Raw genomic sequence first — 21,448 nt, 5'->3', positions numbered from 1 at the left:
AAGCAGACACATCACCTTGCCGAGAAAGGTCCGCGTAATCAATGCTATGGCTTTTCCTGTAGTGATGTTTGGAAGTGAGAGCTGGACCATAAAGAAAGCTGACCACCGAAGAATTGATGCTTTTGAATTGTGGTGCTGGAGGAGACTCTTGAGAGTCCCCTGGACTGCAAGGAGAACAAACCTATCAATTCTGAAGGGAATCAACCCTGAGTGCTCACTGGAAGGACAGATCCTGAAGCTGTGGCTCCAGTACTTTGGCCATCTCATGAGAAGAGAAGACTCCCTGGAAAAGACCTTGATGTTGGGAAAGTGTGAAGGCAGGAGGAGAAGGGGACGACGGAGGACGAGATGGCTGGACAGGGTCACCGAAGCAACCAACTTGAATCTGATCCAACTCCGGGAGGCCGTGGAAGACAGGAGGGCCTGGTGTGCTCTGGTCCATGGGGGTCACGAAGAGTCGGATATGACTAAACTACAACAAACGCCACCCTGTCTGCGCTGACCAGTGACTGATCTGCAGAGTTTTTTATACACAGCACATATGCAAAAGAAGGGTCTCCAGAAGTCCCAACCTGACTTCCACATGCCAGGTTTAAATCTGGAAGCGTTGCCACACAAATCATGAGCTGCATCGGCCAGCTGACCTGCTGGAGGTTGGGAGTTCGATTCCCCACCCCAACGCCTCCTTGAGAAGAACTCAACTCCATGCCTCCATAGGGTCCCTTTCCAGCTCTGCAGCTCTAAGATGATGAGGAGGATAGCCCTTCCCTTTGAGTCACTCATTCTCTGCCTAGTGTACTTCACTGGACTGTTCTCAGAACAAAACGGGTGGACATCCCTGTTAACCTGAGCAACTAAATCAGCCATCAGTATAATGCTGTGTTGGGGGTGTGTGTTTTTTTCCTCCTCCCTCCTGATTCTTCTCTTGTGCCATGCCTTAGAGATCAAAAACCCGCAAGAAGGAACGACGCCATACATTTCATTATGTGACGCACAACAGCAAAAAGCGCCTTTGCTTCCCCTGCTCATCCAAATGAGATCAGCAACAATGGAAGGAATTATGTCAATAAATAAAATATGGTCATCATTCTAAAGGAGCTTATTCCTCCATCTTCAGGGGGAGGCCTTTCCCTTAGTCCCACTTATCCTCACAAGCATCCCTGGTAAGAACACAAGACAGGGCCTTTTTGGTGGCTCCTCTGAAGTTGCAGAATTCTCTCCCATGGGAGACTAGGCTGCCCCCTTCCTTGGGATATCAATACAGTTTGCCCCACTGGACGATTACCCCGCTCTACGATGAATCCGCTTTACGCTGACATTTTTGCAATCGCTTTTTTATTTTGTTTGACAACGTTTTCACTCTACAGTGATTTCGCTGGAACAAATTAACTTCATCAAGCGAGGCACCACTGTACAGTGAATAAATGAATGAATGCCGGGAGTGAATAAGCAGAAGCGCCCATGTGAAGCCCCCAAGACAGCAGGGGAGTCATTGGGCCATTGTTACGATTCGCAACCGCCATCATCGCTGTGGTCGTTTAATAAGCTGTTTTCCCACAATAAATCCATCCTCCAAGCATCTTACAGTAGCGCTAAACGCATTGCATAGTACAAGCTATTGAAAAACAATTAAAAAGCAAGACACAAACCACAGGCTAAATATCATGCAGCAATAAATGGAGACTAACACTAAAGAGCACACTAATAATTCATACCAAAGCCTGACGAACAGGAATCCCAAAAGCAAGAGAGAGAAAAACTGAAATAATAATAGAAAAACAAGGCAAATCTAGCCTCAGCTAGAAGCTCTGAAGCAGAGGATCAGTTTGGCTTTTTTTTATTTCAATTAACAAATTACAATTTGGCCTATGAACTCTAGGGTCACCACAAATGCCAAATTTTGGGTGGCACACACCAAACCTAAGATCTAATTGCTGTTGCAGAGTTTTACTCTTTTTTTGTTTAATTGTCCTAGCTGTGCAGCAAAAGTGCAAATTCATAGAATAGAATAGTTTCAAGTTGCCCAGATTACTCCAGTCTTTGTCCTCATCAACAAGCACTTACAGTCTCAATGTCACACTGAGACATTAGGAGGAGAAAGGACAAACAACGTTTCATTGCTTACAATTGAACAGATCTAGCAGCAAAATGACAAACATGAGTGCTCTCAGCAACAGACTTCAGTGGAAATTACTGCTTCCAACAGACAAAAGAGAGAGAGAAAGACACAGAGCAGAGAGGCAGGGTTCTCTTTGATCGCAAAAACGTTGTCGTGAAGCAGATTCGTCGTAATGCGGGGTAATCATAAAGTGGGACACGACTGTACTCCGAAACTTTTTTTCTGCAGCATTACTAGAATATCACTTTAAATCATAAACTTCATTGTAAACACATTCCGGGCTGCAAAAGCCTAATTGTGCTTGCCCGGCCGCACCTCCCCGGCCTCCTTGGAGAAGCACGAACACCCTCCCTTCATTGCAACAGTCCAGGTCCTGAAGCTGGTTCCATCGGTTTGCTAGCTTTGGGAGAGAGAGCGGGGGGGGGGGGGGTAAAATCTTCCCATGTTCCTTTTGGCAAACGAGCCCAAAGCGCTCTGACGAAACGCGAGCTTCCCTGTTTCCACCCAAGCCAAAAACAAAAGGAAAATTAAAGGAAAGAGGGGGGAAAAACAGCATTTGCTCACATACCATAAGCTCTGCCAGTCAGGCCTTGCCTGCAATGAGTCAGAAACCAAGACCACTCCCTGCTCACCACGTCTCGAAAGCTCAGGCCTCCTCTACATTTTGCTTCTTGTCTGGGATGCAGGCCTTTCCACCACCTTCTACTTCCCAAGCGGCCCCATCGCCACCTAGTTATGGTACCCCGCTGGCTTCTCAATAAACTATGCACCTATGTTTTTGAGACCCCCGTCAAAACATTGGACCCCTAACATGCTTCTAAAAGCTTAAAAGCAGGCCATGAAGGGAAAAACAGCCACCCCCCGTTTGCCCAGTCCTCTAACATCCAGATTCACAGGTAGACAAGCCTTGGACATGGAAGTTCCATTTAGGTATCAAAGCTATCGATAAACCTACCCTCATTTAAGGCTTCTGGCTAATCATCAACATGGGCTGACAAGTCAATTCTGACTTATGGCGACCCTTTTCTGGGGTTTGCCCGGTAGAGAGTACTCCGAAGCGGTTCCCCATTTTTCCAGGGGAGCCCTGGGACTCTGCAGCTTGCCCAAGGCCACCCAGGCTGGCTCTTCTCCCAAAAAGGCAGAGTGGGGGAATCGAACTCCCCAAGTTCCGGCTCTGGAGCCAGATACCTAAACCACTAAACTGCCTCTTTTCAATGCTGTTTAATTTCAGAGCTGCCCTGCCACCATCAGCCCACTACTCGACCGCCGGTTCTATACGCTTATTTTTATTGTTTATCATTCGATGATGATGATGATATATATATATATATATATATATCAAGGGCCAAGTAAAGGACTAGGACTGAACAGACCTGAGTTTGAAACCCTGCTCGGCCATTACAGTAAGACTCACTATGATGTCAAACCCACCCCCGAATACGCCTCGTGTATTCTGAAAGGATTGTCCTAACGGAGGGCTTTCTGATAAAAGCCCTTCCATCAATTGGGTGCTTCCGGATGGGACTAAACTGAAATGAACAACGTTTACATCAGACACTTCCTCCAGAGTTCAAAGATTTCTCTCTCCTTTTTTTTAATCTTCTCAACAGCCCTACGAGGTAGGCCAAGCGTACCCAGAGTGGCCAGTCTTAACTCAACTCAATGAGTTTCATACTCATGTGGGTCTTGAACCTGGAGTTTTGAGTCCTATTCCAACTGCTTCACCATTCTGGCTCATAATAGCTATTACCATTACAGTAGTGCCTCGCAAGACGGGCACTCCGTTTAATGACGAATTCGCATTACAACGAGGTTTTTGCTATCGCAAAAGCAATCGCAAAACGTTTTGAATGGGGAATTTTGCTGCGCGATGATCGGTTCCCTGTTTCGCTTTATGACGTTTTCATTGTACAGCGATTTCACTGGAACAAATTAACGTCATAATGCGAGGCACCACTGTACATATTAAAGTGATTAGACACAGGCATTTCGTTGCAAAAGACAGCCAAGGGGAAAAGAAAAAAAAGAAAAGGGGCTGTCTTAATTAAAAGGCCTGCAGCATTCTGTTTTCACAATGGCTGGCCGGACGCTTATGAGAAACCCATAAGCAGCACATGAGAGCATCATCACTTTCTCACATGTTACCCTCCACTATTGCTAAGGAGAGGTGCACGGTCTAGGAAAATTTAACACATTAATTCCAATTCATGGTTACCCTCGCAGGATTTTCTAGTGCACAGAAGAGGTTTCCTGGTCCCTCCTTCTGGGGGGGGGGGGCAGCAGGCGCTATGGGATCACCATGCAGCTTACCCAAGCCCACACCAGGGTGGCAGGACATGCAACTCCATCATCCACACATGCCCTAGGAGGTGATCCCAGCTGGCTCCCTCCTGGAAGGCAAGTGAGAATTCAAACCCCTGACCCCTGGCTCCTCAGCCAGCTACTCCAATCCACTGAGTTATATCAGCTCTCTGCTTTGAACACTGGAGGTACAGTACTAACTACATTGCCATCCTGAGTGAAATTACAAAGGAGTGTTTTTTTTAATTATATTTTCAACTCTCAGGGATACCAAAGCATCAAAGAACTAAAATAAACCAGTAAAATGGAAGGAAATCTGCACAATAAAACAATGAGGACAGAAAAATCACATAATACCGAACCTTCCAGACATTTCCTGTCAAAACGATAACCCAGGGTGGCTGGGGATGATGGGTGTTGTAGTGATAACAAGTTGGATCAGGCTGACACTCCCAGGGTGCTCTGATTATGATTCCTAATTATGACTCCCCAGAAAAAGAGCCATCCTGCCCGTTACCACATAATGTACTTCCCTCATGAGAAAAGTCTCAGCTGAAGATCTTCAGAGGAGAACATGCAGCTTTTATTTAAAATTTTAAAAAAATCTGAGTCCCAAGTCCCATTGAAATAAAACAGGTTTAATCAAGTCAAGAAAACGTCAACAGGAAGGCAACATGGCTAGGTCTCCCAGGGTGGATATTTTTAAAAAATATTATTATGGGAGAAGGCATCCCTCAGTTACTCACTCTGCTGACTGGAGGGGCCGGGCTGGGAGTTGAGAGGGATGTAATTAAAGAAATAAACAACGAGTAGGAATCTTCTCACAATCAGTGAAAGGAAAGGTTCCTTTCCTGTGGAGTTGCTTCAGACATCTTAAACCTTCTAGGATAGAGGTGCGCAGGAGGTAGATCAGGATCTACTAGTAGATAACTATCATCATCATCATCAGTACAGAAATGGGCAAAGGTAGCCTTCTTCAAATTTTGGGGCTCTAGTTTCATCATCCTTACTCACTGGTTACACTGGCTAGGGATGATGGGTGTTGCAGTTCAAAAAAAATATCTGGAAGGCTAGAGTTGCTCAACGCCAGGAATAAGCTACAGTGGTGCCTCGCTAGACAGTTACCCCGCATGATCGTTTTTTCGCTAGACATTGGCTTTTTGCGATCGCTATAGCGATTCACAAAACAGTGATTCCTATGGGGGAATTTCGTTGGACCATGTTTGGTCCCTGCTTCGCAAACCGATTTTCGCTGGATGACAATTTTGACAGCTCCCTCCGCGCTCTGCAAAACGGGTGTTTTTGGGACCTAAGCTTCGCAAGACAGCTACTTAAACAGCTGATCGGCGCTTCGCAGAGCGGCTTTCCTATGGCCGATCTTCACTAGACAACAACAATTCTTCCCCCATTGGAACGCATTAAACAGGTTTCAATGCATTCCAATGGGGAAATGCTTTTCGCTAGACAATGATTTCGCTAAACAGCGATTTCAGTGGAATGGATTATCATCTAGCGAGGCACCACTGTGCTAGTAGATAACTATCATCATCCTCAGTACAGAAATGGGCAAAGGTAGCCTTCTTCAAATTTTGGGGCTCCAGTTTCATCATCCTTACCCACTGGTTACACTGGCTAGGGCTGATGGGTGTTGCAGTTCAAAAAAACATCTGGAAGGCTAGAGTTGCCCAATGACAGGAATAAGCTAAAGACATCCTTTGTCCCCAAAATCAGATTTTTGAGGGGGGGGAACCCAATTTCCTCAAAAAAGAAAAGTCCAGAATAGCCAAGAAAGAATCTGTGTGTGAGGGAACTCTGATTACCCATTCCTGGGCTCAACATATGCTCAGAGGGCACCTTGTTCTCTAATGAATTGCCTCCAGCTTCCTAAATCACTATTTTGCAACTCATTCTAGAAAATCGAAGCCACAAGTAATATATTTTTTGGGGGGGAGAGGGGAGGATGTTTGATAAAAAATAAACCCAATAAATCTCAATTAAGTCTATCTGCTTGGGACTTAGGACTTTTAAAAGTACAGTATGCTCCTTTTGTGAAGGAACTGGCTAGTCAAGGAACACCTCTTATTGAAAAGTAAAATACCTCACAACTGGGACTGGTGATCTGACCCAACATGGCAGCGTCAACCTGGGAACAATTCACAAATATGTTGAAATACCGGTCAAAGAATCTGCCGGCAGAAGATTGCCAAATTCAGCGTAGAGAGGCTCGTCCAAAAGGACTTCCAGTAAATCCGTCTCTAAGGCTTAGGCCAAATATTTAAGACGACAAGGAAAGAGAGTAATAAAGTGTACACAGGAGCCACTGTTTTGATTTTTTTTAAAACTCCTGGGGCTGAAACCACAAACACCTTTTCCAAGGAGTAAAGCAAATCTCAGGAAAGTTGCTTTTTTTTTTTTTTTTTGGTACTACAGTTTCCAGAATCCCTGCAGCCAGTAAGGCTGAATAATCAGTAATTCTCAAAATTGTAATCTGTAATTCCCCCGGAGGCGGTGGAAGGAACCCTTTCCATTATTTTTATTTATTTATTGTAGCCCCAGAAATTAACTGTTCCAAATTCTAAAGAAAGTCCAACAGCGTGCAATGATGCTTTACTTCGGCTTTAACGTTAGACAGCCCTATTTTCTTAAAAGTCCCAATAAGAACAGCACAACTTCCACAAAGGAATTATGAACCTCTGGATGCAGAGCAGAATGGGGGGGGGGGGGGTGAAGAAAAGATTGGTTGCAGGATCAGTCCTCTGCTGCTTCTACCTGCTGCATTTGCACACAGGACTGTGATTTGCCACCGGCATAGGGAGACCCAAAAGGGCCCCACGCTGCATCCACACCCAGTGGTGTCCCACCTTGGGCATCCAGATGTTTTTGGACTTCAAATTCCAGAAATCCTGGCCAGCAGAGGTGGTGGGGAAGGCTTCTGGGAGTTGTAGTCTAAGAACATCTGGAGGGCCAAGGTTGGACACCACTGGATGGCTCTTCCGTGCCCACTCTCCACACTGAACCTCTTCCTTATAGGGCAGTGGTCCCAACCTTGGGTCCCCCAGATGTTCTTGGACTTCAAATTCCAGAAATCCTGGCCAGCAGAGGTGGTGGGGAAGGCTTCTGGGAGTTGTAGTCTAAGAACATCTGGAGGGCCAAGGTTGGACACCACTGGATGGCTCTTCCGTGCCCACTCTCCACACTGAACCTCTTCCTTATAGGGCAGTGGTCCCAACCTTGGGTCCCCCAGATGTTCTTGGACTTCAACTCCCAGAAATCCCGGCCAGCAGGGGTGGTGGTGAAGGCTTCTGGGAGTTGTAGTCCGAGAACATCTGGACGGCCCAAGGTTGGGGAATCACTGTTATAGGGTGTTGCCTACACTCTCTTCTGTGTGGTTCTCATCCCTGCATGCAAGTTACTCCAATCCGGTCCTGTCCTCACCTGTTGGACTACAACTCCCATAAGCACACACATTTAGGGCAACTGCTGCAGAGCCTCCGAGGTTCTCCACGCTCCTAGAGGCAACACTGTGGAGGAATGCCCGCGTGTATACTGAAATAAAAATTCCATCCCTAAGAACGGTGACCACCCCCCAACCTTGGCCCTCCAGATGTTCTTGGACTACAACTCCCAGAAGCCTTCACCACCACCTCTGCTGGCCGGGACTTCTGGGAGTTGAAGTCCAAGAACATCTGGAGGCCCAAGGAGGTTGGGGACCACTGCCTAAGGACATATGGGGAGAGGCACCTTCATACACTCTTGTGCATTTGGGGGGGGGGTTGCATTCATATAAGGCATTTTATATTTCCTATAAGGCATTTTATATTTCCCCCCCCACACCCCGATCTCTCCTGCATTAGTCCAGTGGTCCCCAATCTTGGGGGGGGCCTCCCGATGTTCTTGGACTTCAACTCCCAGAAACCCCGGCCAGCAGGGGTGGTGGTGAAGGCTTCTGGGAGTTGTAGTCCAAGAACATCTGGAGAGCCCCCAAGGTTTGGGACCACCACCTCATCCCTACAATGGAGCCCTCTGAGTGCCCCTATTAGGGCACCAGCCCCCCCCCCCAATCTACCCTTTTAGATGCCCCCCCAACTTTGTGGGAATAGGTAGGGGGAGGTCCCAATGCAACATCCCCCCCGCGATGGCCAGGATGATGGGCGTTGTAGTCCAACACAGGGGCCGGTCTCCGTAGCTACCATGTGGTATAGGGGGGCTTTCCCCCACCACCTCCACAACTCAAGAGGAAGTCCACCCATTCCTGGAGGGGTTGCCCCCCTTCCAATAAGGAGATGCCCCCCTTTAATGGCAGGAAAAGTGTTCCCCCCCCCTTGTGCCCCGAGACAAAACAGGGCCCTTACCCGCCGTCTCCACCTTCATGCCTTTCGCCGCCGCCGCCGCCGGAGGAGGAGGAGGAGGAGGAATGACCCGCAGGAGCCGCCTTCTTCCCGCCCCATCTCGGAACCAGCCAGAGGAGGAGCCGCCGCCGCCCGGCGGGCAACAACAGCCGGACGGACTGGCATGCAGGCGGGAGGGCGGGCGGGCGGGAGCCCCTCGGAGGGAGGGTTCGAAAGGCATGGCGGGAAGAGTAGTCCCCTCGGCGGCCGCGCGCCACTCAAGCAGCCACGGAACCTATCCAAAAGAACTACAAGTCCCGCGGACCGCAGCAGAGGGTGGCGGAGGGCGGGGTTCTGCTGGCCCCAGGTGCATCTCGGGAGGAGTAGTTTTAAAGCGCGGGAAGAAACGCGTCTGGGGAGCTGGCAACGTCTTCACGAGTCCCTGAGGGCGGGGGCCGTCCAGGCAGCATGCTGGGAGTTGTAGTCCGCGCCGTTTGAAGGCCCTAACGGTCGGGGCTCTTGTGTTTTTTAGTCGTTCAGGCGGCAAAACATTGGAGGCTTGCGCTGGCATCGAGATTAAAACGCGAAGGGGTGGCTCCCCGCCTGTTTCTATTCTGAAGAGCACAGGAGCCTTGAGGGAGAAAAAGTTGGCCACGCCTGTTTACCTGCTGCCCAGTCCTAACACGAAAATTTCAGAGATAGGAGGACTGTTATCAAAACTTCCTTCCCTCCTTATCAGCTTTAATACCACAAAGGGCATTGATATTAAATTTATTTACAATTCTGATTTATTTGTTTATTCTGTGTCCAACAATATCCCTAATGTGTAAGTGTTTTCAGGAGAAAACTTTTGAGGGAGGTAGCTAGGTTTAAGACTTACAAATTTTAACCGGCATAAGCTTTTGTGCACTGGAGCTCTGAAGGCTGGAATTTAAAAGATCCACAGATGTTTGTGCCGAATAAGTCTTTAAAGCAGCTGGGTTTCCAAAAGGAGAACTGTGCCATCCTGTTACAAGGAAAATAAGAATAATGGACTACCACCCATTTCAGCATATGTATTATTATTATGCAGGCCTTCCCTCCAGTTAATGCTAGATTTCTTTTTTCTTATGTTTTTCTTTTTTCATCTTGAATAACTTGTCTATTGATGTTTAAAATTTTTGTTATATTTTATATGTGCTTATATATGTTGGTAGCCGCCTAGAGTGGTCGTTCGACTAGATAGGCAGGGTATAAATGAAACAAATAAAAATGATGATGATGATGATGATTTTATTATTATTAGAAAAAGATATAACATTTACAGTCCTGGTTTTTAAATAACTTGAAACCATCTCGCCACAAAAATCTGACACCCCCCCCCCACACACACACCTCTTTCTTCACAGCACACTGATTTGGGATCCATGGAACCACAACACAGAATAACGATAAGAGAAAAACAGCCAAAACAGGCACTCAGGACAGGGTGACCTATCATGTAGCATAGAGCAGCACAGAGGAAAGCAGGAACTGCTGCAGAAGAACTCAACTTAAGCCAATGTACAGCCAGATCCCCATATCTGCAGGGGCTCTGTTCCGATCTCCCCCTTCCAGATGCCAAAAAACACACAGATTAAGCACTATTTTAATAGTGAAAATTATAATGGTTGTTGTGGGTTTTTCAGGCTCTTTGGCCGTGTTCTGAAGGTTGTTCTTAACGTTTCGCCAGTCTCTGTGGCCGGCATCTTCAGAGGACAGCACTCTGTGCTCTGGTGTAGTTTGCTTAGGAGTGGAGTATTTATGGCTGTGAGATCAGCTTTTGTCTTTTTCTGTAGATGGGTGATTAGTGTGTCTTGTGAGTGTATTGTTGTGATAAGAAGCGATTATCTGTCACTGTGGTTGTTGGGTATCATTAGCTGGTCTTTTGTGTGTAGTGATCCCTGGTCCTTGTGGCTGGGTAGAGTTCATTGACCTTTTGCACAATGTATTTTTGAGAGCTGGGAGCCAAGTTTGGTTGAGTTTCAAACTTTCCTCTTTTTTGTTGAAGTTCTGCTGGTGCTTGTGGATTTGAATGGCTTCTCTGTGCAGTCTGGCATAATGATTGCTGGTCTTGTCCAGTATTTCGGTATTTTGAAATAGAATTCCATGTCCAGTTTGTTTAAGGGCATGTTCAGCTACTGCAGATTTTTCCAGTTGTTTTCATCTGCAGTGTCTCTCATGTTCTTTGATTCTGGTGTGGATGCTTCGTTTTGTGGTTCCAATATATACCTGGCCACAACTGCAAGGTATCTAGTATACTCCTGCAGTGGTGAGGGGGTCCCTTCTGTCCTTTGCTGACCGTAACATTTGTTGTATTTTTGTGGTGGGCTTGAATACTGTTTGTAGTGAATATTATACATAGCATGGTCTCTGTCTCCCTCTAGTGGCCTGTTTTGGTAACTTCAAATTTAGAAATGTATATTTCTAGGATTTTTCTTTTAATATTTTTACACCCTGGATAAGTGAATCAGCTGTTATTGATCCTGTGGATATGGGGGTTCCACTGTATTGAATTAAGAAATCACCCCTAGGTCTTCTACTTTAAGTGATTATGATACCTAATCACAGTATATGCTTTCCTATAGAAACTGACAGTGTCACTGCTCCTGGTTGCAACTATTTTTTCCTTTGGATCAGTCCCATATGGTTACAATCTCTGGATGGTCTACTCTCCATCTCTGGTAAGAGGGCTTTCAATTTAAAGTTAGTCCTTATGATACATACACATCCAATTAAAAAACACACCAAAGAATCCAGAAGCAATGGCAGATAAAACTCACTTAAAAACACATGGTTCTGCAAAAATATTAAAGTCTCGGTTTTCACCCATTATCTGAATGTCCAAAAGGAGGGAGCATGGCGAACCTCAGCAGGCAACATGTTCCATAGTGTTGTGGCCACCACTGAGAAGGCTCCGTCCCCAGTGGTTGTTTTCTGGCCTTCTCTAGGGGTGACCACCCGTAATTGCAAAGCCTGGATCGACCAGGTTGCCTAGGTAGATGATCTTAAGAAGAGACACTCAGAACAGATAACACACCGTGAAGGGCTTTATAGGTTCATACTAGCACTTTGAACTTGGCACGGAAGCAAACAGGCAACCAACGCAGGTGAGCGAGGATAAGGGAGATATGATCATACTTCCTTGCTCCCAATGCTATCCTGGCTGCCACATTTTGTACCTGCTGGAACTTTTGTGTTGCCTTCAAGGGCAGCCCCACGTAGAGAGTGTGGCAGCAGTCAATCTTAGAGATTATCAATGTACTGGCACAGTATGAGCTTTTTTGGCATACGCATCTTACTAGCGAGCATTGGACTAAGCAAAGCTAGAGGCTACCAATGTAAGGATACCCTACACCAGTGGTGTCGAACTGTGGCCCTCCAGATGTTCTTGACCTTCAACTCCCAGAAATCCTGGCCAGCAGAGGTGGTGGTGAAGGCTTCTGGGAGTTGAAGTCCAAGAACATCTGGAGGGCCACAGTTCGACACCACTGCCCTACACCATCTCCTCCTCTTTTCAGCAAAGGCGCCTTGCAGCTCGACAGCTTTCTATCCACAGCAGCTTGCTTGCTCCTGCTGTGTACCGTTGAGGTGCATTCCTTCAAATTTATTATGTTTTCACGCTTCCCCACTGGAGCCACTTCTGGTGAGTGGCTTGTTTGTGGCATTAGGTTTTTTTTTTTAAGGAAGAAAGGTGGTTTTCTGAAGTGCATCTGGAACTCAGGCCTTGCTAAAGCAAGTAGGAATGCCGAAAACCAAGGAGGGTCAGTCGGAACTCGACAACATGACATCGTTTCACCGTCGCAGATCATCCTGCAGAAGAGACGAGCCTTCTTCTCCAGCAGAACACCGGCTTGGCTCTTCAGCAGTGAGGAGTCTTCTACCAAAAGGACTTCAGCCACAGATTGGCAGGGCGCAGGATTCTCTCTCTTTCTCATCCCCACCTTTCTCTCTCAACCAGCCTCCTTCAAAGAGACACACACCCACTCTGCAAATCCTCTTGAGTCAGCTAGAAGCAACATCTTTCTGTAATTCCACCTCATAAGCTCACAGAATTCCCTTAGTTTGTGGGGGGGTGAGGGGAAGAGACCTCCAGAACTTGGAGGACTGTGAAAGATGTATTTAGCATTTCTCTAAGATGGAAATTGGTGGACTTTACCTAAGAGGAAACTATTCTGATCTAGATTGTAATGCTTAGCTTCTGTTTAATGTTGTCATTCTTGTTCTCAGGTTTAAAGCAGGCCTGTGATCTTTTAGCCCTCCTCTTTCTCTAGTGGGTGTTATTTCTTTGGAGAAAGACCGTCAGTTTGATAAGGAAAATTTGAAAATGCATATTCTGCATGAAATTGGCTAAGAAATACCTCATGTCTAGTAATGGCGGCAATGGAATTATCTGTACTGTGACTAATTCATTTATTTTAATCCTAATCCATCAGAGTCGGATAAAATGGATTTTTCATTAATTCCCAGGTAATAGTATCTTTTAATAAGATAATATTGTCTGGATGCAGGACTGGAAACCCACTAACGTCTTCTTGTTAGTTAACAGGCAAGCAACTAGCATTCCATAGTGCTTTAGGCAAATTCTTCCCTCTGGCGGTAAATGGAAGCACAATCTAGATCCTCTGTTGCCAGAGATGGTTTTAGAAAGTTCCCAAAGAGGGAAGCCTGGCTTAATTATTACTGATGATTTCACGACTTGCCGCCTTCACTATTAAAGTCTGCAATGCTATTCCATTTCACCTAAGAGGCAACAGCAAGGAGATTACGGGTGGGGGAGAATGCACCGCAAGTTGCAAAGTGCCTGGGTTTACTAATGATCTACCATGCAATACTGTACGCCTCGTTATTATTTAGTCCAATTTATAATCGCATGATAGTCATGAGATTATAGATCACTGTTAGCATCCCCTTTTGTTTCAGCTCCCCAGCTGATGGTGGGTGATGGTGGGCGGCTATGCTGGGCTCCAGGACCCATCAGCCCGCCTTCACTGCCCACCAGTTGAGCAATGCACTGCAGCTGATCAAGGCAGCAAATAAAAATAAATAAAAATCTTGACAATCATTCTTGCTGCTGCCTGTGGCTCAAGAAGGTTGGGTTGTAAAAGACAGATCCAGACACCCCCCCCAAAAAAATATATTACAACAAATCATCTGCATTCAATTATTGGCCATTTCTTCTTCTTCTCATCCTCCTCCTGGGTTTGAATCCACACTTGGCCTTAAAGACTCACTGGATAAGTGGGTGATGGCATTAATTAAATCACTCCTAAAATATTCTTTGTTACCTTGAAACTCCTATTAGGTTCTGTATGTTGGTTTTGACTTGGGCCTATCGGTCCCATCAGCTACTCCGACGCCATCAGAGTCCTACGAAACTTCATAGACCTTCAGGAGATAAAAATCAGATAAAAATCCCAGCTGACATTATTCCTCCTGCAAAAAGGGGAATAATTCTGGGAAACCAAACAATCCTATCGAAATTCGTCAAGAGTATCAAAGTCTGTCCATCGCTGCAATAATTACAGATAGCATCACCTTGCCTATACCAGCTTTATTGAGCTACGCAACTTCTATGTTCCATCAACACAATCTGCTATGTAAAAATTAAAAGTTGTAAAACTGCAAAAGTCTTACATCTGTGCAAGAAACGGTAGGCACAGGTGCTTAAAAATATAGGGAAAACTAAAGTTGCAGCAAGCAAGGCATTTTGCTGCCTGGCCAGCACTATCCCTGATTTCCGCGTTTTATTGCAAGGTAGGAGCTAAAACAACAATCTGGCTAATGAAGAACTAAGAGTAATTGGGTGTCCCTCCCAGCAGGACTACTCTTTTGATAGTCATTTAAATATTTTGGTAGTCATTTAAATATTTATTTTAATTAATTGAACGAGGTAAGAGACAGACAAAAGGAAGCCAGAACGAAAACCAAACTCGAGAAATAACATGGCCAGGAAAAAAAAAATAATATGATAAAATAAAATAAAATAAAATAAAATAAAATAAAATAAAATAAAATAAAATAAAATAAAATAATAATAATAATAATAATAATAATAATAATAATAATAATAATAATAATAATAATAATAATAATAATAATAATAATAATAATAATAATAATAATAATAGAAATATTGTCATTCCAAACAACTTTCTCCAAAGCGGAAAGTAAAAGAAACAGACTCCCTTCCGCGTGTTTTTCCTAAACTTTCAAAACGTGACCCAAGAGGCCAACTTAGGAAACAACACAAAAACTGCGCCGCCCGCGCCTCTTTAGCCGCTTTATTCGAGGACACAGCAGGGACTACCGCGCAGGCGCACTAGCCGGCCCTCCGCCTGACCGCGCGCTCGTCTAACGCCACAAGCATAGCGGCCACGCGCGGGAGCGGTCACGCTGAGGCGCATGCTCAGTAGCTCGCATCGGAAAGGAGCCGAACCTCAGCCCCAAGCCATACTTACAGGCCGCAGAGGGGTGTCCCGAAATGCTTTGCGAGAGTGCGCCTGAAAAGTCTTACAGTACAGTATTTTTCTTTCCAGACCTAGTGTAGAATCTTCGATTACAAGCCCGCCCTCACTGCGCTTGCGCTAGAAAGCAGCCGTTGGGACACGCCCCTTCACAATGCGCCTGCGCATGACACGCCCGCCCCGCCCCTATCCCTGCGCTTGCGCAGTTCGCCCTCGTTGCCTGAGACTTGTCAGTCGGTGCCTGTCCGTTGAGGGACGCGCACGCCTGGGGGGAGAGATCGGTCTTCCGCGGTGACTTGGTCGTATTCTTCGGCGAAAATGGCTGAGCCGGCCACCCAGTCTCCGTATATTTCTTCCTCCGCTGGGGGTGGCTCCTCGGAACCAGGAGGACGAGAGGTCAAAGGGGCAGGTTCCCCCCAGTCTTGCGCTGGTAAGGGGGAGGAGGAGGAGGAGGAACAGCCGGTTGACCGGGGGGGGGAGTGGTTGCTGATGAAAGGAACAGCCTGGGAGCGGGGGGGGGCGAAGCTGGATGGAGGAGGGGGGAGAAAGCCCCTTTAATTCATTTATTTTTGCTTTGTTCACGCCTTTCTCCTGGAAAAGAACCCGAGGCGACTTAATAATGTTTAAAAATGAAAAGGGAAATTTTTAACCCTCCCTGGAACATATCGAACCGTTAAAAATCAATTAATTGTTTAACTTTACCTCAGCCCAGGTAGGTCAGTTTTAAAACGGCACGAAGCCTCCTCTAGTTAGAACCAGCCATAAATAACAACGCCTTACTTTAAGCAGGGTTTGCAGAGCGGCAGTTAGTCCCTTGATAAAAGCCAGGTAATACCTTTATTCGCTTTTTAATAATATGCAAACTTTAAGGTAATTTGGTACTTCAGGGTATTGGGTTTAATTTAAAAAAAAAGATTTTGAAAAGTAGCTATTGTGGTTGCTTTAGCGGGCAGCTGCAATGAGCCCCTTTATTGAAACTGGAAAAAGACATTTTGTAAGAAGTGTTACAAAATTTGGCAAATTTGATGGTGCCTCAGGGTTTCGAGTTATACAGAATCCTCCCTCAGGGGAGCAAAAGGATCAGTCCCATATGGTGGAGCCCGGAAGACTTTGGTGAGAAAAAAGGAGACAAGTAAGGGGGGGGGCAAGATCCAAAAAACAGCTGCTTGGAAGAAAATTCGCCTCTATTGTTACAAAATTAATTGGGTGAGTTAGAGCTACCTGTTTGGTTCAAACCAAATAATGATTTGATTGTGACAGGTTTCATAGGAGGGTGTGCTCTTTCTTGTATTGAATGCTGTTTTACATCTGAAAGCAGACGGTGGTGTTATTTCTGGGAAATACTCCAATAGATAGTGGTGGCAACATCACGAAGAAAGATCTTCCCTTGGCCTTGAAGCTTTTCGCCCTTCAATAACCAGCTTGTAGAAAAAGAGATGCGTTCTGTGTATAAAGTTGACACATTATACTGCGAAGATGCAATTAATGGTATTTGATTATCTCCGAGGAACAAAGGGGTGAAGAAAGGAGTATGAGTTAGGGAGTGATAGTCAAGACTGGGTGGAGCACAAGGAGGAGGGAAGGTGTGGCTGTTACGTTTATTGTGGAAGAAAATGTCTTTAGGGAGGAAGGTGGGAAGTCATTCAAAACAGGTAGTTTGTAGGGGGGGACATCAAAATTCATGTAAAATGCAGAGGAATGAATGGGCAAGATACATGAAGGCTAGTTTGCAAATAAGACCACATATGGCGGAGGTGGAGTGCAGGAAGGTTAAATTCCTTGGATTTTCATTATAGGATGACTGGATGGAAAAAAACCCAAGATAAGAGGGAGTGCGCTCTGGGTGTGGTGTTAGTGCTGTAGAAAATCCTGAAGGAGTTCACAAACCCAGGCTCTGAAGCAATCTGGAGAGGTCTTGTGACAGTATTGTTGGAAATGGCGTTGTGAGAGGGAGGTCTCATCAACGGTGCGCCGCTTGAGGTTTTGCAGTTGTTGGAAGAAATGGCCAAAGGGAAACTGAATGAAACAGCCTTTTGGGACACGATGGTGGGCTGCCTCCCACCGTTCTCCCTAATCCACCGTTTCAAATGCTTTGCAGCTTTTATCATTCCGCACGATGCCAGGGAGAAAGCTTGGAGATAAAGGTTCAGGGAAAACCCTTCCCTGATGCTAAGGAGGAATGGTGCCTGCAGTGGCTCATTGTGGCTATTGTATCTTTTCTGAACGCTTTGAAATGTGACCAAGCTCTTCCTAAGCGCTTGAAAAACACCAGATGGGGTGGAGGTTGGGAAAATAACGTTGCCTCCCCTGGAGATGGGGAAGAAAGAAGTGTGTTTTTTTTGGTTACTCCATTTTTGATCAGTAGGTTTAAGAAAGTGCTTCTTGGCTCAGCTCATTGAGCAGCCATTTTTCTCTGCTTTGGAGGAGGGCTCTTTTTCTACTTCTAGATCTTTTTCTCCATAGGCGATCAAGCTGAAGAAGGTGCTGTTTTTGCCAAGGCAGACAGTCTGTCACCATTCTTACCTTTGATGGACTTCTATTCTGTCGTGAATTCCCATCTGAGACATTAAGCTTGTGGTGGAGAGTGGTCGTCCTTTGAAAAATAAATGTGTGGGGTGGGGGTTGAAGGAGAGAGAGATGCTTAGCAATGTCTGTCTTAAAAGGCTGCTTCTGTGCCAGATAGTCCTGCAGTGATCGCTTTTGACAGCTGGAGAACACCAGACAAAGCGGTGACTAGCTTAAATGTACTCCCACCCCCGCCTTTCTAATAGCCCGGGAAATGACAGGTTCGTATCTCTCGCCTGCCTTCAGGGAGCTGGAAGGAGACCTTCTCTTTTGCCAAAAAACAAAACACAAAAAAAACCTGCACTGCAGATGCTTCTACAGAGTGAAAAATAGAGGCCAGGTGGACTGTGCTTTTAAAGAGGCTGAGTTGTTACCAGTCTCCCTACCTGACAAATATAATAGTGTTGTTTTATCAAGCACTGCAGCTGGGTAATAGACGGCTTTTCTCAGGAAAAAAAAAACGTTGCAGGTTTTGTTTTTAAATTCCAGACCATGCGCTTTCCCTTGCATGGGCATATTAGCCGTGCCTGGTATGCGGCAGATTGTAGCAGCAGCAGCAATGTTTCTATAGGGATGTCATTTTCCCTGGGTAGTAAAGCCTCTGATGGATTTTTGCCACTTCCACCTGCTAGACCTCCCTTGATATTCTGCATCTTGGATGCTTTGCCATCTGGAGGGAAAAGCAGACTTTGTGGGCGGTTGGTTGAGTCAGTAAAAAAAGAGAGCATTGTCTTTTGATTGACCAGTGGACATGAATGTATGATTTGTGTGACTTAATACCAGCTGGAACTGGGATGTTGTGTTTTGTCTGGAGCCTTCTCCAGCGAAACAAGTCCCCAAAGGTCTACTGCTGCTCTTTTTCCAGTGAATCCAAACCAGTCGTGTAACGGCACCGGACCTTTTTGTACAAGCTCCTTTCCCCAATAAACCTGGGCCTCAGTTTTCACAACGGAAGCTGAGCTATCTTTATGAGCTGCGGAAGGCTCCAGGCTCTTGGGAACGGCTTGTGCCTCAAGGTCACTTGTCTCAAGATGGAGCAAGGTGTGGGCTCTGCCTTCCCCACCCCTCCCTGCAGAAGCTTTGTAGTCCTGTCTGCCTCACCTTCAAGATGTAGGTTTAAAATGTAAAGAAGGGGGGAATTCAAGATACGCTAGTGTCTCCTTGTGCTCTTCCTCCTCAGAAAGATGGGCAACAGACATGATTGCACCATAGCGTGGTAGAATTGCTTTTGAACATACAGACAACAGTGTAAATGCTAGCCTCAAAGTCACTGTTGCAGCTTTCCCGCAACATAGTCGAGTTCCTTAATTTTTCTGCAGATTCCTTTCATTCTTTAGCTTTCTCAATTTGGGCCTCCTTGTTCCAGTGTCTGTTTCACAAAAATGGCATGCAGCACCAGATCATGATGCCAGCAGGGTCAGCCCAAGCCTGAAGTAGTCATTGCCGTCCTTCAGAGATCGGGCCTGCCCCTCTTGACAGTGGGCAGAGAAGCCATCATGGTGGATGTGTTAATAGGAGATCGTGTTTCTAGCCCTTCTGGCTGGAAGGATGGGTTTGAAGGACATTAGTGGCAGCAGTTTGTGTATTCTCAGAAGCCAAAGTCAGCATGCCTGTCTGCACACTTGGGGGGCTGACACTGGCCCCTGATGCTGCTTGATTCCTTTATGTGACTGGCAGACAAAGTTTACCAATTAGAATTACTGATTTAATCCAGGGTTTAAATTGGTGAAAAGGGGACGTGGTGGCGCTGTGGGCTAAACCGCAGTAGCCTGTGCTGCAGGGTCAGAAGACCAAGCAGTCGTAAGATCGAATCCACGCGACGGAGTGAGCGCCTGTCGCTTGTCCCAGCTCCCGCCAACCTAGCGGTTCGAAAGCATGCAAATGCGAGTAGATAAATAGGGACCATCTCGGTGGGAAGGTAAACAGCGTTCTGTGTCTAAATCACACTGGCCATGTGACCACGGAAAGATTGTATTCGGACAAACGCTGGCTCTATGGCTTGAAGAGCGGGATGAGCGCCGCCCCCTAGAGCCGGACACGACTGGACAAAAATTGTCAAGGGGAACATTTACCTTTACCTGTACCTTAAATTGGTGAGAGCAAAAAAAATAGATTTACCTTAGTGGTTTCATGGAAATTGTATCCTGATGCTTTGTCTTTTTCTAAACAGTGGTGTGTGCATTTGATCACTTAACCATGTTTACTCACAAGTAATAAGTGCATTTACATTATTTCATTGCTGCCAAGTCTTGAATTTCTGTGCCACCCTGCATTAACTATAAATGGAATGTCTTTAAAATATCCCCATGTAAATGGCCTTGTCATTCTTTGTGAGGCAATGTCTAGGAATATTAGGGCCTTTTTTCACTAAGTGATTCTCTTCTTTCCTAATATTACACTTTGCTGTTTCACTCTGTTGTGATTCAGGTGCACCATTACAAAAACAGAGTAGCAGACAAAAGGTCTGATACTGATCAAATCAGTGCCATTCAGCTTGGAAATACTCTTTTAACTCAATATATTTAGTAGAAAGCATTGATTTAATTGAGAGATTAATGTTAGGCCTAAATATGCCTGTATTCAGTTTACTTAATAGTACTAAACAAGTTACTTAAGAAAAGATACTAAGCGTTTGTACGTATTTTAATTTTTTTAAAGGTAAAGTTTTTTTAATTCAACCTGCATACAGAAGCACAACAAAATGTGACAGATAACATCTGTTTATATCTGTGCACTCTGTTTAAATCAGCCGTTCAGTCTCCATTTTAGCTGATAAATGGTAATCATTCCTCTGCTGTGTTGTGGATTTAGGGATTGGAGGTAACATTTCTCTTAACAATCCAAATTAAAGAGTTTTTTTTATTATCGAGTGCACAGAAAAAAGAAGAAATTTTAATGTATCTGCACTTATTCTCAATGTCATTGGAAATTTAACAATGCCTTCTGCATTTGGCTATAAAGGATGCCTGAAAGTAATTGTCTGAAATTGTTCGGGTTAGAAATTCAGCTGCTGAGTCATTGTGATGGGCCTTAATAAACATCCTCCCTGTAATACTAGAATAACATAGGTCTACCTTGCAGGAGGTTGGAGAGTCCTTCTCATTTACTAAATGTAGTTAGTGGTGACTAAAAGGTGATAAATGATCAAATTATAGAGTTGCAGCCGTTCCTGTAATTTTTTTGCCTCCGATGGGTAGGCTATTCCAGAGTTGCAGAACCTGTTTTGGAGAGCTTGGCTTTTCTTCCCAGTAAAAAAAAATAAGATGTCAATAAAGTCTTTAGTTTCTGGCCAGCATATGCTTCTGCTTTTGCATTTTGCTTATGTGACACCTGCTTTTAGACATGAACACATGGGTATCCCTGTCACTACACAGTTGGTAGTAGATGAATCATTATGTGAATCACTCTGCCATGTGGAATCAGTTAGAATTCAGATTATTGTGTTAAAATCCTCCATAAAACATGGCACTCCTCTGTTGCATTATTCACCTCTTGCCATGCCTTGATGCAGTTTGAATGCATGAATGAATTAAAGAGGTAGTTTTGCAGATGTTGCCGCATGGAGTATGTTTCCCAGACAGCAGGACGCCCTGCTGCATCGTATTGGTTAGATTTTAAAGAAGAACAGCTACTTAAAGATGTCATCTTTA

At 45.3% G+C, this 21,448-nt stretch overlaps 2 protein-coding genes across 5 annotated transcripts in view; one reads left to right on the top strand and one right to left on the bottom strand.

Annotated features, from left to right (window-relative positions):
• The window catches only part of ATL3 (atlastin GTPase 3), a 36,788-nt gene extending 21,477 nt beyond the window's left edge, over positions 1 to 15,311 (bottom strand). Inside the window, exon 1 of one of the 2 annotated variants that reach the window (XM_078381962.1) lies at positions 15,228 to 15,311. Coding sequence is in view for 1 of the 2 variants with exons in the window: in XM_072984395.2 (XP_072840496.1) it covers positions 8,773 to 8,791 (19 nt within the window). In the remaining variant the exon portion in view is untranslated. Of the gene's footprint in view, positions 1 to 8,772; positions 8,938 to 15,227 lie in introns of those variants that run through there. The other variant, XM_072984395.2, reaches the window with a different exon arrangement.
• A 93-nt stretch (positions 15,312 to 15,404) lies between these two features.
• Positions 15,405 to 21,448, top strand: part of RTN3 (reticulon 3) — a 52,560-nt gene continuing 46,516 nt past the window's right edge. Inside the window, exon 1 of one of the 3 annotated variants that reach the window (XM_078381961.1) lies at positions 15,405 to 15,663. In XM_078381961.1, coding sequence (XP_078238087.1) covers positions 15,552 to 15,663 — 112 coding nt within the window. In that variant the 5' untranslated portion in view covers positions 15,405 to 15,551. The remainder of the gene's footprint in view (positions 15,664 to 21,448) is intronic. The other 2 variants (XM_078381960.1, XM_078381959.1) reach the window with 2 other exon arrangements.

The sequence above is a fragment of the Pogona vitticeps genome, chromosome 15 (genome assembly GCF_051106095.1).
Source record: "Pogona vitticeps strain Pit_001003342236 chromosome 15, PviZW2.1, whole genome shotgun sequence".
Lineage (NCBI taxonomy): Eukaryota > Metazoa > Chordata > Lepidosauria > Squamata > Agamidae > Pogona > Pogona vitticeps.
The sequence above is the reverse complement of the archived record's forward strand: the minus strand, read 5'-3'. Positions and strand labels throughout refer to the sequence as shown.